This window comes from Arabidopsis lyrata (genome assembly GCF_000004255.2).
Source record: "Arabidopsis lyrata subsp. lyrata unplaced genomic scaffold ARALYscaffold_3, whole genome shotgun sequence".
Taxonomy (NCBI): domain Eukaryota; kingdom Viridiplantae; phylum Streptophyta; class Magnoliopsida; order Brassicales; family Brassicaceae; genus Arabidopsis; species Arabidopsis lyrata.
Window position 1 is genome coordinate 6,939,037 of NW_003302553.1, and position 14,419 is coordinate 6,953,455.

General features: G+C 35.8%; 4 protein-coding genes across 9 annotated transcripts; 3 read left to right on the forward strand and 1 right to left on the reverse strand.

Annotated features, from left to right (window-relative positions):
• Positions 1–878: 878 nt before the first annotated feature.
• LOC9319074 (jacalin-related lectin 32) lies at positions 879–2,957 on the forward strand. The gene is given in 5 exon segments (XM_021033535.1): positions 879–933; positions 1,008–1,021; positions 1,024–1,236; positions 1,643–2,098; positions 2,565–2,957. Coding segments are annotated over 5 exon segments (975 nt in total). The 5' UTR covers positions 879–893; the 3' UTR covers positions 2,817–2,957.
• Positions 2,958–3,645: 688 nt separating this feature from the next.
• Positions 3,646–5,144, forward strand: LOC9319075 (jacalin-related lectin 33). Its single transcript, XM_021033540.1, has 4 exons — positions 3,646–3,717; positions 3,792–4,001; positions 4,130–4,585; positions 4,698–5,144. Exons 2-4 carry the CDS (start codon positions 3,807–3,809, stop codon positions 4,947–4,949), a joined length of 903 nt encoding a protein of 300 aa, XP_020889199.1. The 5' UTR covers positions 3,646–3,717; positions 3,792–3,806; the 3' UTR covers positions 4,950–5,144.
• A 2,930-nt stretch (positions 5,145–8,074) lies between these two features.
• On the forward strand, positions 8,075–11,143 carry LOC9319076 (jacalin-related lectin 34). Of its 4 annotated transcripts, none has more exons than XM_021033457.1 (7): positions 8,075–8,185; positions 8,499–8,668; positions 8,757–9,288; positions 9,319–9,533; positions 9,615–10,064; positions 10,140–10,604; positions 10,712–11,143. In XM_021033457.1, the coding sequence occupies exons 2-7, from the start codon at positions 8,522–8,524 to the stop codon at positions 10,961–10,963; spliced, it is 2,061 nt and encodes a 686-aa protein (XP_020889116.1). In that variant the 5' UTR covers positions 8,075–8,185; positions 8,499–8,521; the 3' UTR covers positions 10,964–11,143. The 4 variants fall into 4 exon arrangements, with proteins under 4 accessions (XP_020889116.1, XP_020889117.1, XP_020889115.1 ...); XM_021033458.1 differs by having other exon boundaries at positions 8,757–9,177; positions 9,307–9,533; XM_021033456.1 differs by having other exon boundaries at positions 8,757–9,036; positions 9,067–9,533.
• A 391-nt stretch (positions 11,144–11,534) lies between these two features.
• Positions 11,535–13,703, reverse strand: LOC9319077 (jacalin-related lectin 35). Of its 3 annotated transcripts, none has more exons than XM_021033490.1 (5): positions 13,597–13,701; positions 13,108–13,346; positions 12,567–13,028; positions 12,036–12,485; positions 11,535–11,941 (listed from the first exon to the last, which is right to left on the reverse strand). In XM_021033490.1, the coding sequence occupies exons 2-5, from the start codon at positions 13,300–13,302 to the stop codon at positions 11,693–11,695; spliced, it is 1,356 nt and encodes a 451-aa protein (XP_020889149.1). In that variant the 5' UTR covers positions 13,303–13,346; positions 13,597–13,701; the 3' UTR covers positions 11,535–11,692. The 3 variants fall into 3 exon arrangements, with proteins under 3 accessions (XP_020889149.1, XP_020889150.1, XP_020889151.1); XM_021033491.1 differs by having other exon boundaries at positions 13,108–13,319; positions 13,597–13,688; XM_021033492.1 differs by lacking the exon at positions 12,567–13,028 and having other exon boundaries at positions 13,597–13,703.
• Between the last annotated feature and the right edge of the window lie 716 nt (positions 13,704–14,419).

A 14,419-nucleotide genomic window follows, 5' to 3' on the forward strand; every position in this document is an offset into this window, starting at 1 on the left:
AACCCCAATCTCAATAAAGACCGCGATTCACGAGTTCGCGAGACAGCGAGATCTTTCTTTCTTTGCCACATTCAGGCACGCAACGATGTACGCCAGACTATAATTTTGATTAATCGATTTCTGTTGTTTAGAAGATTTTGAATTAGTATATGCATATCCATTTTTATAACCCCAATCTCAATAAAGACCGCGATTCATGAGTTCGCGAGACAGCGAGATCTTTCTTTCTTTGCCACATTCAGGCACGCAACGATGTACGCCAGACTATAATTTTGATTAATCGATTTCTGTTGTCAACAACTGCTGATTTTTTTTTTTAAATTCTTTTATTCAGTTAAGAATAATTTGATATTTTAAATTGCGACAACATTAACAATTATCAATTTTTTCTAGAATCTTGAAATGAAATAGTGTAAAAAAATTGTGTTTTAAATAAAGGTACAATCCTAAAACATAATTTTGCCCATCTTGAAAAATGAAACTAAATTGGCAAAACAAATTGAAACCGCATTTTATTTCATATAATATCGTGTCAATCATGCTTCAAAATTATAAAACTCTATACTAGACCAAATTTAACTCCTATCCGTTTTCTCAATTTTCTTTTCATGTTACGATTCAAACAGAAACAAGCCAAAAATGGGAGTTACTGCATTATGTTCGATAACTAACCGTTATGCTCGTTCAAAGAGAAGGCATAACATTACCTATTAAGAAACGTGTACTACTATCACATCATTAATACACAAATTCAACTCATTTGCTTCATATTCACAACAATTTAATAATTTAATGTATCGTACGTGGACCACGAGATTATACAATATCTTCTATTAATTAATTGCTGGCCTATATTCCAAGAAATCAATAAATACCCATGCAATTCTTCGTAAATGGATCACTCGACTCTCTTCTATAACTATCTCTTATCAGGTCAACTCTTCTTCTCTCTTCTGATAATGTTTTCATGGAAAATTGGTTATAAAAAATTTTGTTCGTAACTACAGGTAATTCGAAAAACTGATCAAAAGCAAGCAAAAGATGGTTCAAAAGGTGGAAGCACAAGGAGGTATGGGAGGAAATGTATGGGATGATGGTGTTCACGACGGTGTTAGAAAGGTGCATGTAGGGCAAGGCCAAGATGGTGTGTCGTTTATTAATGTCGTGTACGAGAATGGTTCAGAGGAAGTTGTAGGAGGTGAACATGGAAAGAAGTCACTTATTGGAATCGAAACAGTACGTACAAAAATGTTTTGCTTGGATCCATTCTTGTCTTTAGTTTGCTTAACTTTGCATTGTATTTTCTTCAAATTATTAACTGTCAATACTATGGATATATGTAACGTGATGACAGGATAATAGCTCGCCGACCAGTTCTGAAGATTAATTAGGGATAGGTCTGGTCTCCGTTTAGGACTAAACTGTTCTCATGCATTCATACCAGACCAAACCCGCCAAATCTATTAAAGTTTTTTTCTTCTATTTGCTAGCTAACCTTAGAATGATCTGCAAATACCACAAAGACCAAGCCAAACCTAAATTTAAAATGAGAACCGATAAGGACTAGACCAATTCACACCTTTTACGATTTTTAGGTTGAGTTAAATTATTACTCAAGAAAGGTATCTTTATATTGTTGCAGTTTGAGGTTGATGCAGACGACTACATCGTAGCAGTGCAGGTGACCTACGACAAAATATTTGGCTTTGACTCTGAGGTCATTACATCTATCACCTTCTCTACATTCAAGGGAAAAACCTCTCCACCCTTTGGCTTAGATACCGAAAATAAGTTTGTACTCAAGGAAAAAAATGGTGGCAAACTTGTTGGGTTCCATGGACGCGCTGGCGAAATTCTATATGCTCTTGGAGCATATTTTACTACAACCACAACTCCTTTGAATCCTGCCAAGAAACTACCAGCAGTTGGTGGTGACGAAGGAACTGCATGGGATGATGGTGCTTACGATGGTGTTAAGAAAGTGTATATAGGGCAAGCCCAAGATGGTATATCAGCAGTAAAGTTTGTGTACGACAAGGGCGCTGCGGATATTGTAGGAGATGAGCATGGAAATGATACTCTACTCGGATTTGAAGAGGTATAATACTTGCTTTGCTTTATTGCTCTTTTGGTTAGATGTGAAAATATTTTACAAAAAAAGTATAAATATCTTACACAAATATATGCTTGGTAAGGGAATCCACATTTTCGTGTTACAAATGAAACCAGATTTGTTTCCATCAACTTATATATTCAGTGTTGGAAACTGAGTGAAGATGTTTATGTCCTCTATATATTAGTGTTGAGTTACTTCCCATGTGAATTCTAACACATTTCCTCGAGATGATGATTCTTTTGGCTTTTTCATCTCGGAGAGAATCAGGTATACCTTTAAATTTACAGGTTTCTGATAGCATGTGAGGAATTGTAGACTTCCAACTCATAATCAATATGCAATAAGTGGCAAAATTCATATATTTTATACTAGTGTTGAATTATCTCCATATTTGATATAGAATATTTTAACTTACACAATTGTTTTATTTGGTTTCCACTAATTGCAGTTCCAACTTGACTATCCAAGTGAATACATTACAGCAGTTGAAGGCACATATGATAAAATCTTTGGTAGTGAGACTGAAGTCATAAATATGCTTAGGTTCAAGACTAATAAGCAAACGTCTCCTCCCTTTGGAATTGAAGCTGGCACAGCCTTCGAACTCAAAGAGGAAGGTTCCAAGATCGTCGGGTTCCATGGAAAAGTCAGTTCGCTGCTTCATCAGTTTGGAGTCCATGTCCTTCCAGTCACCAACTGATCATCACATATTTCTCTTCTGTTCCACCAAATTTTTCTTGTTTATTTATATATGTTTTAAGTGTCTATGCCGTATTTTGTGAAGTTGTTATGTCTTTGATGTTATATGTGATTGGCTTTAATAAAGGTGGGTGATTATATATATATATATATATATTAGTTGCACATTAGGAGAAAAGCCTATATTCACACTCAGGCATCTCGGGATCTAGTCTATGATGGAAACAATCATCTTTAAGACTTCAGCATTATTTAACCATATGAGCAATTGGATAATGGTAATCTAACCAGGTTTCATATATTCTAACTATTGTTAATTAAAAAAACATGTATTATGAGAGCAAAAAAAAAAAAAAAAAAAAAAAAAAAAAAAAACCAGGATATCAAAATCATGCTTTCATATGATTTATAACTTGTTTTTCTGTCTCTTACTGAAGCTAAGAAGAGAGAAAAAAACTAGTGAATTTTAAAAACATAAATTAAATACATGGTTGTTTAAAACAGGTTTTTAAAAATAAAATACATAAATTAAGATATTTCTCATTTCAAATATAGATAACATAATGTTAACTATTTTTTATAGAAAAAGTGAAAACTTAATATTTTTTCTGAAATATTGTATTTTTATGACATTTTCTATTTATAAATTAGCGCAGAAAAATATATATAGCTATCAGATTATTAATATCAACTACTCCAGTCAACTCATTTGCTTCACATTTACAACAATCTAATATTTTAATGACTCGTGAATCACGAGATTATAATAAGAAAATATGTATATTTCTATGAATTAATAAGTGGCCTCTATTCAATAAATACACATTTTATCCCAAAAAAAAACAATAAATACACATGCAGGTCTTTGTAATGCATCAATACCTCGTTCCCTCTCTTCTCAGGTAACTTCTCTTTCTCTCGTCTGATAATATTTTTGTAAAGTTTGGTTAAAAACTAATCATATTCGTAATTTCAGGTCATATTCGTAAAGATGGCTCAAAAAGTGGAAGCAGCAGGTGGTACCGGAGGAGCTTCATGGGATGATGGTGTGCACGATGGCGTTAGAAAGGTGCATGTAGGGCAAGGCCAAGATGGTGTGTCGTCTATCAAAGTCGTGTATGCGAAGGATTCTCAGGATGTTGAAGGAGGTGAATATGGAAAGAAGACGTTACTTGGATTCGAAACGGTATGTAGTGGTGTTATGGTGGGCTAATTGAGACTAGACCAATTCACACCTCATACGGTCTAGATTGAGTTAATCTATTACATGCAACATCCCTACTCACAAGATGTATGTTTCTATTATTAATGCAGTTTGAAGTTGATGCAGACGACTACATTGTAGCAGTGAAAGTGACCTACGACAACGTATTTGGCCAAGACTCTGACATTATCACATCTATAACCTTCACTACATTCAAGGGGAAAACATCTCCACCCTATGGATTGGAAACGGAAAAGAAGTTTGTACTCAAGGACAAAAACGGTGGCAAACCTGTTGGGTTCCATGGACGTGCTGGCGAAGCTCTACATGCTCTTGGAGCGTATTTTGCTACAACCACAACTCCTGGGACTCCTGCCAAGAAACTGTCTGCAATTGGTGGGGATGAAGGAACTGCATGGGATGATGGTGCTTACGATGGTGTTAAGAAGGTGTACGTAGGACAAGGTCAAGATGGGATATCAGCCGTTAAGTTTGAGTACAACAAAGGCGCTGAGGATATTTTAGGAGGTGAACATGGAAAGCGTACTTTACTCGGATTCGAGGAGGTACTTATTTTCTATTTTATATCAAAGTTCAAAATATGTTGTGTTTTTTTTTACTGGAAAGTAATTGATAATGAAAGATTGATCTATATGATTTGAAATCCTTTATTTGCAGTTTGAGCTAGACTATCCAAGTGAATACATCACGGCAGTTGAAGGCACCTATGATAGAATCTTTGGGAGTGATGGCGTAGTCATAACTATGCTTAGGTTCAAGACTAATAAACAAATGTCTGCCCCCTTTGGACTTGAAGCTGGCACAGCCTTCGAGCTCAAAGAGGAAGGCCACAAGATCATTGGCTTCCATGGAAAAGCCAGCGAGTTGCTTCATCAGTTTGGAGTCCATGTCATGCCAATCACCAACTGACCACATTAATTACAGCTTTCTCCTTTGATTGTATCGAATTTGTTAATTGTGATCTCTTGAATAAGTTGTTATACCTATAATGATATATTATCTTTATTTATGTTTAAATGTTTTTAAGCGTTCCCTTTTGTGATGTTGGTCTTTATATAATGTTTACATGTGATAGATTTGAATAAAAGTGGTTGATTCCATGCATATTAATTGCACATTATGTGCATTATGTGCTATCGTGAACAAAGCTCCATGCATATTATTAGTATGTTTAGCATATTAGTACTGCAAGTGTGTTTAGCGTATTCAAATTAACATCTTACTAAATTAAATTTGTATGTGATTTTTATCTTAGTGAGAATCGCCTTACCTCATGTCCAACTATCACTAGACCACATATGTTCGGACCATTTATGTGTTTTGTTATGATTGTCACTCTATAAATAAAGTTTATGGTACTTAACCGTCCTTTAATAAATGATCATGATTTAGGAACGTTGGAATATATTAATTCGGCTCGGCTTTGGCAAATCCAGCGGCCTGAGATAGATTCCGTCCTAACTTTTAGTGATTTGGGGATTTAGGCCTTAGCAATCCAGCCCATGTAATGTTAATCTTGATTCTTGGATATATCCCTTTTTGTAATTGATTTTGCAATTTATTAATCTTGGAGTTTTCCTCTTTCTGATTGATTTACAATATTTTTATATTGGATCAGCCGCGTAAGGAGATCTGATCCACACACGTCTCACAAGTGTGGTAGGCTCGACGTGCTCAAACTCTAAGTGTGATAACGTATTTTTTAAGTTTTTTAAAAAGTCATCATTATTGTTATCTGTCTTAATATAAATAAACGCCACGAGAACCACGAGTCGCATTTCTTTTATTTAAATATAATTAATGCCTTGCCAAACGTCAAAAATATGTTTCCCTATCTTGGGAAATTAAGAAGAATTCCCAAATCTACTTTTTAATCACTAATTTATAGGAAATAGTTTATGAGCATCTCTAACTCACCTTTATATTTGCTTCTAAACTCTATTTCAGAGACAAATCTACTTCAACCCACCTTTATTCTTACCTCTAAAATAGAAATCTCTAGTTTTTTCTCTATATATAGAGGTGAGAATAGAGAATCTCTATTTTTTCCCTATAAATAGAGTTAAAACTTTTTAGAAGAAAAAATAGAGAAACACATTAGAGTAAAAATAGAAAACTTATCTCTATTATACAGATAGAGCTAAAAATAGGAAAATACATTGGAGATGGTCTAAGAATGTTCTATCCAATTAGATGTGTTACTGTAAAGGTTGAGATTAGAGAACAAATACATTCGAACACGTGATTTGTTCGTTAATTTCCTTGGTCCTGTAAGAAGAAAAAAAAAAGTATAGACGTCCAACGTAGCTACTGAATAATTCAAAGTTTCAAACTAGTATATATCAGGAGTAGATTAATACAATTTTCTATAAGGATCGATCGATGATCTAACGATACGGAAATAAAATAACAAGATTGTGACAGCAAACTCTATATTGATATTCCTATTTTTAATTAGCCATGCGATGCACGATCAATTTTTTAAATATTTAAGGAAATGATAGATCAAAGAGCGTTGCATTAAAATTTAATTCCATCCTCTAACCACATAATTCTTCGGTTATGTTAATCCTATTTTTAAAAATCGGATACACTCATTAAAATTTTGTTAATCCTATCAAAAAAGTAAAAAAGGTAAATAAGAATTCGGTCATGATTTTTATGTGGAATTTCTAATTGTCCCAAAGTATGATCATTCTAAGTTCTAACTAACAATAGATATATCGAAGACAACAAAGTTCACTGAGGCTATAGTGTATATATCAACGATCAAGCCATTTTCAGTCATCTCAGTTATTTTGTTGTCATCAATCAAGATCATTTTGATTTTTTTTTAAAAGATCACTTGCCGTTGTTTGACCAGAAAAAAGAAACAAAAAAGACATAGATCACTTGCCAAACTAATTTAGGAAAACGTACCAAAGTGGCAAAAACGTAAATAATGAGGTGTTCAAAATTTGGCGCAATTGGGCGACAAATATCTCTGAGAAAAATTATTTCGAACTTTTCCGATATTTGATTTGTTAAAGCAAAAAATGGAGTGTCGTATAGAATGATAGCGAGACATCAAATATATTGTAGAACATTTGACAAAATTATCTAAATAATTACGGTAATATATTATGGATGTCGAAATTTTGAACTTGTTATATGATCAGATAACATATTAATAGAATTTGTATAGTATAATAAATTCTAATTTGTATAGTATAATAAATTTGATGTAAAATTTTATCACACCTTATTAGAATTTATTAAAAAAAAAAATTCTAATAAGGTGTGATAAAATTTTACATCAAATTATATCAATATAACAACTGGTTGGGGATATGCTTTAAGTAAAGTGATTAAGTCTATTTGACACAGTCTTCTCCACCGGAGTTCGACTCCACTAAATCGTGTTACTCTGCATAGTAGAGATTGACTATGAATTGGATTATGTCGATCCACAGATTTAAAAAAAAAACAACTGATTGGACCGGAAAAATAAAAGTTTAAATTATTGACATGAAGATGGTAACAAATTGGTAACATTGATGATTGGTTTAAAATAAGTGTGATATGCAGAGGTTAACATAGAAGTATACACATATAACATCCTAAATTTGGTTAAAAGGTACTTTTGTCTATTGCAACTTTGATATTTCCCTTTCGAAAAGATTAGTATATGGCAAATAGTCTTTCACATAAATGATCTTTTGTTCTATACTTCTATCTATATATTAATTTTTTTTTTTGTTAGTTTAAAATTTCATTAAAAAAAAACCTTAACAGTGTATTTACGAATATATTATTCCTATAAAACTGGTGAAAAATGAAGATATTACCGATCCGCAAAGTATACAAAAAGTAAATACATCTGTTAAAGTTTTTGGGTATGAAGGTTGCAAGAAAGCAATTATCGATTTGGTGACGATACGAGCAATTATTACATACTTTTTTTTCTTTTTTTCAACAATTATTAATATACTTTGTGGACCAACATGATTTTATATATTGGCCATGTGGTGCGTAGTAAATGTTAAAATAACTTGAAATTAAATAATAACTAAGCTCGATATATATATACCCCCACTATTAGCCTCTCTTTTATTCACACCTAATCTTCATCTTCATCTTCATCTTCATTGTCTCTCTACAAACAGGTAATCCCTCTCTGGCTATCTATGTTTCGTATGTTTATGTGTACCTATCTGCTTTTCTTAAAATGGTTCAATCAATTGATCTTTTCCTATATCTCAATTGTTATCATAAACAATTTGACTTTTTGATCGTTTAACTACAGTAAAGAATAAAGATAGTATTGACCAGCTTTGAGCACGCGAGTTAGAACTAGAACCGGATTAGTATTAATTTTACTGTATACCTGTTCATAATTAATTTCGTAGTACTAATCATTAAAATGGTCCAAAAAATGAAAAAAAAAATTAATAATAAATAACTTTTGGTTAATCACAGATCGATAAAAGAAGTCAACAACGATGTCTTGGGACGATGGATCACACGCAAAGGTGAAGAAAGTGGAGCTAACGTTCGATGACATCATTTACTCAATCAAGGTGACGTACGACGGAGCCACCGCTCTTCAATCCCAGCTTCGTGGCTCCGTTGGGCCCAAATCTGCCGAGGTTAGTGGAAAACATACAAACTTATGTTTACAATTATAATGTGTAGTAATTTTTTGTTAATTGACTTTAATGTCATATACATAATCAGTTCACTTTGGCTCCGGACGAGTACATAACGGCCGTTTCTGCTTACGGCAAATCGTTGGCTACGCAAGAAGTTATTACGGCGTTGACTTTCACAACCAACAAGGGGTCTTATGGACCTTACGGTAACAAATCTGGTTTCCAGATTTCTGCTCCTGAGGCCACCGGTAAACAGATCGCCGGTTTCCTTGGCACCAGCGGCAATGTTCTCAACACCATCGACGTTCACTACGCTCCCATACCCACCGGAACCGGCTCAGGAGGAACTGGCACCGGAGGAACTGGTACCGGAGGGAGTGGCACCGGAGGAACTGGTACCGGAGGGAGTGGCACCGGAGGAACTGGTACCGGAGGGAGTGGCACCGGAGGAACTGATGGCACCGGAGGAACTGGCACCGGAGGAACTGGTGGCACCGGAGGAACTGGTGGCAGCGGAGGAACTGGTGGCACCGGAGGAACTGGTACCGGAGGAACTGGTAGCACCGGAGGAACTGGTACCGGAGGGAGTGGCACCGGAGGAACTGGTGGCACCGGAGGAACTGGCACCGGAGGGAGTGGCACCGGAGGAACTGGCACCGGTTCAGGTGCCCAGAAATTGGATGCACAAGGCAGTACAGGAGGCACAGCTTGGGACGATGGATCCAATTACGATGGCCTAACAAAAATATACGTAAGATCCGGTGGGGAGGGTATTCAATACGTCAAGTTTGACTATGTGAAAGATGGACAAAAAAAAGAAAGTGCCCTACACGGTCAACAAAGTAGAGGTTCAACAACAGAGGTAATAAGCTAACAACTTTCTTCCAAGGTTTACAACTATTTCTGGAAGACTACTGACATTGTGAATCCATTTTTTGGGCAGATTTTGATTAACCATCCGGATGAATATCTTGTTTCCGTTGAGGGTTGGTATGATTCCGTCATCCTAGGAATCCAATTCAAAACCAACTTGAAAACTTCTGAGTTCATCGGGTATGAATTTGATGGTAGTGGTACTAAATTTACTCTCCAAGTTCCAGACAAGAAGATCAGTGGATTTCACGGTTTCGCCAGCACCCATCTCAATTCCATTGGAGCTTATTTCGTTCCAAAATCTTCCACCACTACTCCTACAGTCCCTGCGAAGAAGCTGACCGCAGAAGGTGGTGAGACTGGAGCTGTATGGGACGATGGTGCTCACGATGATGTTAAAAAAGTTTATGTAGGACAAGGACAAGATGGTGTTGGAGCTGTCAAGTTTGAATACAAGAATGGTTCTCAGGTTGTTTTTGGAGATGAACATGGAAAGAAAACATTGCTAGGATACGAAGAGGTACGCTTAAGACCGAATTTTCATTGGTTTCCCTTTCAACTAGTTTCACTTATCATTATGCATTTCTCTATGTAGTTTGAGCTTGAATCAGATGAATACATAACATCCGTGGAAGGAACCTACGACAAAATCTTCGGGACCGATAGTGCTGTAGTGACGATGCTGATTTTCAAGACTAGCAAGAACAAAACAGCTGGACCGTTTGGGCTTGAAGGTAGCACACGGTTTGTATTCAAGGAGGAAGGTTACAAGATCACTGGGTTCCACGGACGAGCTGGTGACTATATTAATGCTATCGGAGCTTATTTAGCTCCATTAGGCACCACCCCTTTGACTCCTGCAACACAAGCCCAAAAGCTAGAAGGAGCTGGTAGTGAGGGAGGAACTTTATGGGATGATGGTGCTTTCGACGGTGTAAGAAAGGTATCTGTAGGACAAGCCCAAGATGGTATAGGAGCGGTCACGTTTGTGTACGACAAAGCAGCCCAGGTTGTAGTAGGAAAAGAACATGGAAAAACCACATTGCTTGGATTTGAAGAGGTATTATTAACTAGTTCTTGCTTTCTATTTTGTCTTATAATCTTATGATTTGTTTTTCTTCTAAACTGAATTCAATTTTGTTATGTTTTGTGGTCCTTAAATTGCAGTTGGAGCTTGACTATCCAAGTGAATACATTACGGCAGTTGATGGCACCTACGATACAATCTTTGGGAGTGAAAAATCAGTCGTAACTATGCTTAGGTTCACGACTAATAAGCGAACATCTATGCCTTTTGGATTGGAAGCTGGCACACCCTTCGCATTCAAAAAGGAAGGCTACAAGATCGTTGGCTTCCATGGAAGAGCCGGTGATCTACTTCACAAATTTGGTGTCCATGTCGTGCCAATCACCAACTGATCATTGGAGATTTTAAATATCTTTTGATGATGGTTTACACACTTTGAATAAGCTGATTCTACTTTATTTCTCTCTGTTTGTTTACTGCTTCAGTGTTTTAAATCTTCCCTTTGTGTTGTTGTTCTGTCTTTGATGGATTTTTTGTGATCCAATTTAATAAAACAAGTTTAGTTCAAAGTATTTCCCTAGTTTCTTGTATTATATATATCTAGCAATTCATAGAAACAAACAGGTTTTATAATCAAACCTCTTTTATATATGTAGAGAGTAGAGTAGAAGCAACACCCACATACATTATCCTTGAGACAAACCAAAAACTAACATCAGACAACACAACTCCATAAATTCACAAGAACATCTTTATTAGGTTCAGTGTTTTAGTTGGTTCCTCAACGTTGTCTCCAAGTTTGTAAAGATCTTGATGATGGTCTGCAAATTTTGAATATGCTGATTCCACTTTACTGGTGTCTGTTTGTTTATACCTTCAGCGTTTCAAGTCTTCTCTTTGTGTAGTTGTTCTGTTTTTTTATGTGATTTATTATTCATTTTAACAAAGGAAGTTTGTTCAAAGTCACACAATGCATAAACCCTCTTTATTTAGATTTTAGATAAGCAAGTAGCACACAAATACATTACCCTTGAAAACCAAATACAACATTAGACCACACAACTCCATAAACTCACAACATAATCTTATTCGAATTCCGGGGATATGAGATTGTTTTCACATCAGTTAGCTATGGGCGCAACATTGACTCCAAGTTTGTAAAGATAGTCACCAGCTTGTCCATTGAAACCAACGATTTTGTGGTCTTTCTTCTCCAGCACGAATTCAGTTCCGCCCTCGAGTCCATACGGGATAGATGTTCTCTTGTTTGTCTTGAACTTAAGCGAGACAATTGCCGGCGCATCTACACTAAAAATCTTGTCGTAGTAGCCTGACACAGCTGTGATGTACTCATCTGGCCCAAGCACAAACTGCACGTTTTACAACAAAATTCAAAATTCAAGACTTTAGGTTTCTAGATTAACTAAAGAAAACAAGATTTGGAAATAAAATCAAGAAAACAACCTCCTCTGCTCCGAGCAATGACATCTTCCCATGATCACTTCCAAGGACAGGCTTTGATGCCTTTTCATAGTCAGCCTTGAAATATGTCACACAAGAGTCACCTTGTCCAACATATATCTTCTTGACACCGTCGTGAACACCATCATCCCAAGCAACTCCACCATCTCCACCTTGTGCTGGAATAGTATTGGAAGAAGGAGTCAATGGTGTGGACGAAGGAACAATATAAGCTCCTAGAGAATGGATCAGATCGCTTGAAGTTCCATGGAATCCAACAATTTTGCCACCTCCTAGCTCAGCTTCTTCTCCAGAGGTTAGTCCAAACGGCTGAGAAGTTTTCCCCTTGAATGTCTTGAATATAAGAGCTGTGACAATCTCTATCGGTGACCCGAAAAGTTTCTCGTAGTAAACTTTCACATATGTGATGAAGTCTTCCGGATCAATCTCAAACTGCAAAAACCGATCAACATTAGGGCAAAAAAACAAAACACTTTCGAGAAATTTCAAGAATATATACAAAGATTTGTGAACCTCCTCTGTTCCAAGTAGTGTCTGCTTCCCATGTTCAAGTGATACAATCTTACCATCTTTCTCGTAATCAAACTTGACATAAACCACACCAGAGTCACCTTGTCCAACATAAACTTTCTTTACATTGTCGTAAGCACCACCATCGTCCCATACATCTCCTCCACGACCACCTTGAGCTTCCAATTTGGTCGGACCACCTGATACCGGCGGAGTCACTGGCGTAGTTGACGGAATTATATAAACTCCTACAGAATGGATCAGATCACTTGAACTTCCATGAAATCCAACGATCTTGCCACCTCCTAGCTCAGCTTCTTCTCCAGAGGTTAGTCCGAAAGGCTGAGAAGTTTTCCCCTTGAAAGTCTTAAAGATTAGAGCCGTAACGATCTCTATCGGTGATCCAAAGAGCTTCTCGTAGTAAACTTTTACTGATGTTAAGTAATCTTCTGGATCAAGCACAAACTAGCAAAAAAAAAGACAACCAAAAATGATTGGCTAATGACAAGAGAACTCTCTTTGATAGCAACAACAAAATATTTACCTCCTCTGTTCCAAGTAGTGTCTGCTTGCCATGTTCACGTGATACGATTTTGCCATCTTTCTCGTAATCAAACTTGACGTAAACAACACCAGAATCACCTTGACCAACATAGACTTTCTTGACGTTTTCGTATGCACCACCATCGTCCCATTCTTCTCCTCCACGACCACCTTGCGCTTCCAACTTTTTCGCCATTTTTTCCTTCTCTTAGCCTTAAGTTTTCGTACCAATTTTAGAAACTGTGAACGGAGAAGAGCCATGAACACTTGAACAGACACTACTCAAGCACTTTCATGATGATGAAACTAATATAATTTGAGGACTATATAATACTTCCACTAGAACATTACTTTAAACAATATTATCACATTCTCATATATTCATTTTCCTATAAAGAAATTCACTAATTGAAATAAAAACTAGTAAAAAAAAAAATATAACGATTTTGTGAAGAAGAAAAAAGGAGTAAAGGGAAGAGAGAAATATAACCTCTGAGTGTGAGAAATTGAGATGAAGATTGAAGATGAATGAGCTAGTTAATTTTGGGATTTTGTGTATATAGTATATATATAAAACACTTTTGAATACGGACATTAATTTCTCTATTCATCTAATGTCAACCACTTCCTTTATCTTTTCTTTTTGAGGGCTTTATTATTATTTAACCAACTCGTGCTTCACGAGGGATGGACAGCTTTGATTAGTTAGGATTTAGGAACTTATATTATAATCTAAAAATTCTAAATATCTTTCTAAAATTGTATTGAATCTATATAAAATTTGTAAACTTCCAAAAAATGGCTCCTAATTTTTTTTGACATAATCGTGAAATTAAAGCAGCATCCACGAAGAGATTAACATCGTTTGAATATTTAAATTAGAGATTTTCAAAGGACATTGTAGATTCGTAAACTAGGTTGTTCGTCGTAAGTCGTACTGGGATTGTATTATTATGAGATGAGTTAATGATAAATTGACATTTATAATTTCTCAAAACGTAGGTTATGAGTTGCCAAAAGATGTAGGCTATGAAAAAATGAAACTTTACGTCGAAAGAAATCAAAATTAAGAAAGAAATATTCAAATAAGTTCGTGGCATTTGAGTTATAAAAGCTCATGAAGACATTGGCCCATGATATAATGGTGGCTCCGTTAATCACGATGTATTTAAACTCACACGACCATCTCTCATCTGTCTCCAATTATATACCCATGAAACCGTTACAACTCATTATTCACGTGCGTATACATATCAAAATGTGCATTACTCCTTTCAAGTTCGGTACTTCTAATTTATCCATTTTAATGGGAC

Excerpts from the sequence above, each read along its gene's own strand:
- LOC9319076 (XM_021033455.1), top strand. The coding sequence starts at position 8,522 with ATGTCTTGGGACGATGGATCACACGCAAAGGTGAAGAAAGTGGAGCTA. Across the intron at positions 9,534-9,614 it reads GTAGAGGTTCAACAACAGAG|ATTTTGATTAACCATCCGGA; the intron begins GTAATAAGCTAA and ends TTTTTTGGGCAG. Across the intron at positions 10,065-10,139 it reads CATTGCTAGGATACGAAGAG|TTTGAGCTTGAATCAGATGA; the intron begins GTACGCTTAAGA and ends TTCTCTATGTAG.
- LOC9319075 (XM_021033540.1), top strand. The coding sequence starts at position 3,807 with ATGGCTCAAAAAGTGGAAGCAGCAGGTGGTACCGGAGGAGCTTCATGG. Across the intron at positions 4,002-4,129 it reads CGTTACTTGGATTCGAAACG|TTTGAAGTTGATGCAGACGA; the intron begins GTATGTAGTGGT and ends TTATTAATGCAG. Across the intron at positions 4,586-4,697 it reads CTTTACTCGGATTCGAGGAG|TTTGAGCTAGACTATCCAAG; the intron begins GTACTTATTTTC and ends CTTTATTTGCAG.
- LOC9319077 (XM_021033490.1), bottom strand. The coding sequence starts at position 13,302 with ATGGCGAAAAAGTTGGAAGCGCAAGGTGGTCGTGGAGGAGAAGAATGG. Across the intron at positions 12,486-12,566 it reads CACTACTTGGAACAGAGGAG|TTTGAGATTGATCCGGAAGA; the intron begins GTTCACAAATCT and ends CGGTTTTTGCAG. Across the intron at positions 11,942-12,035 it reads CATTGCTCGGAGCAGAGGAG|TTTGTGCTTGGGCCAGATGA; the intron begins GTTGTTTTCTTG and ends TAAAACGTGCAG.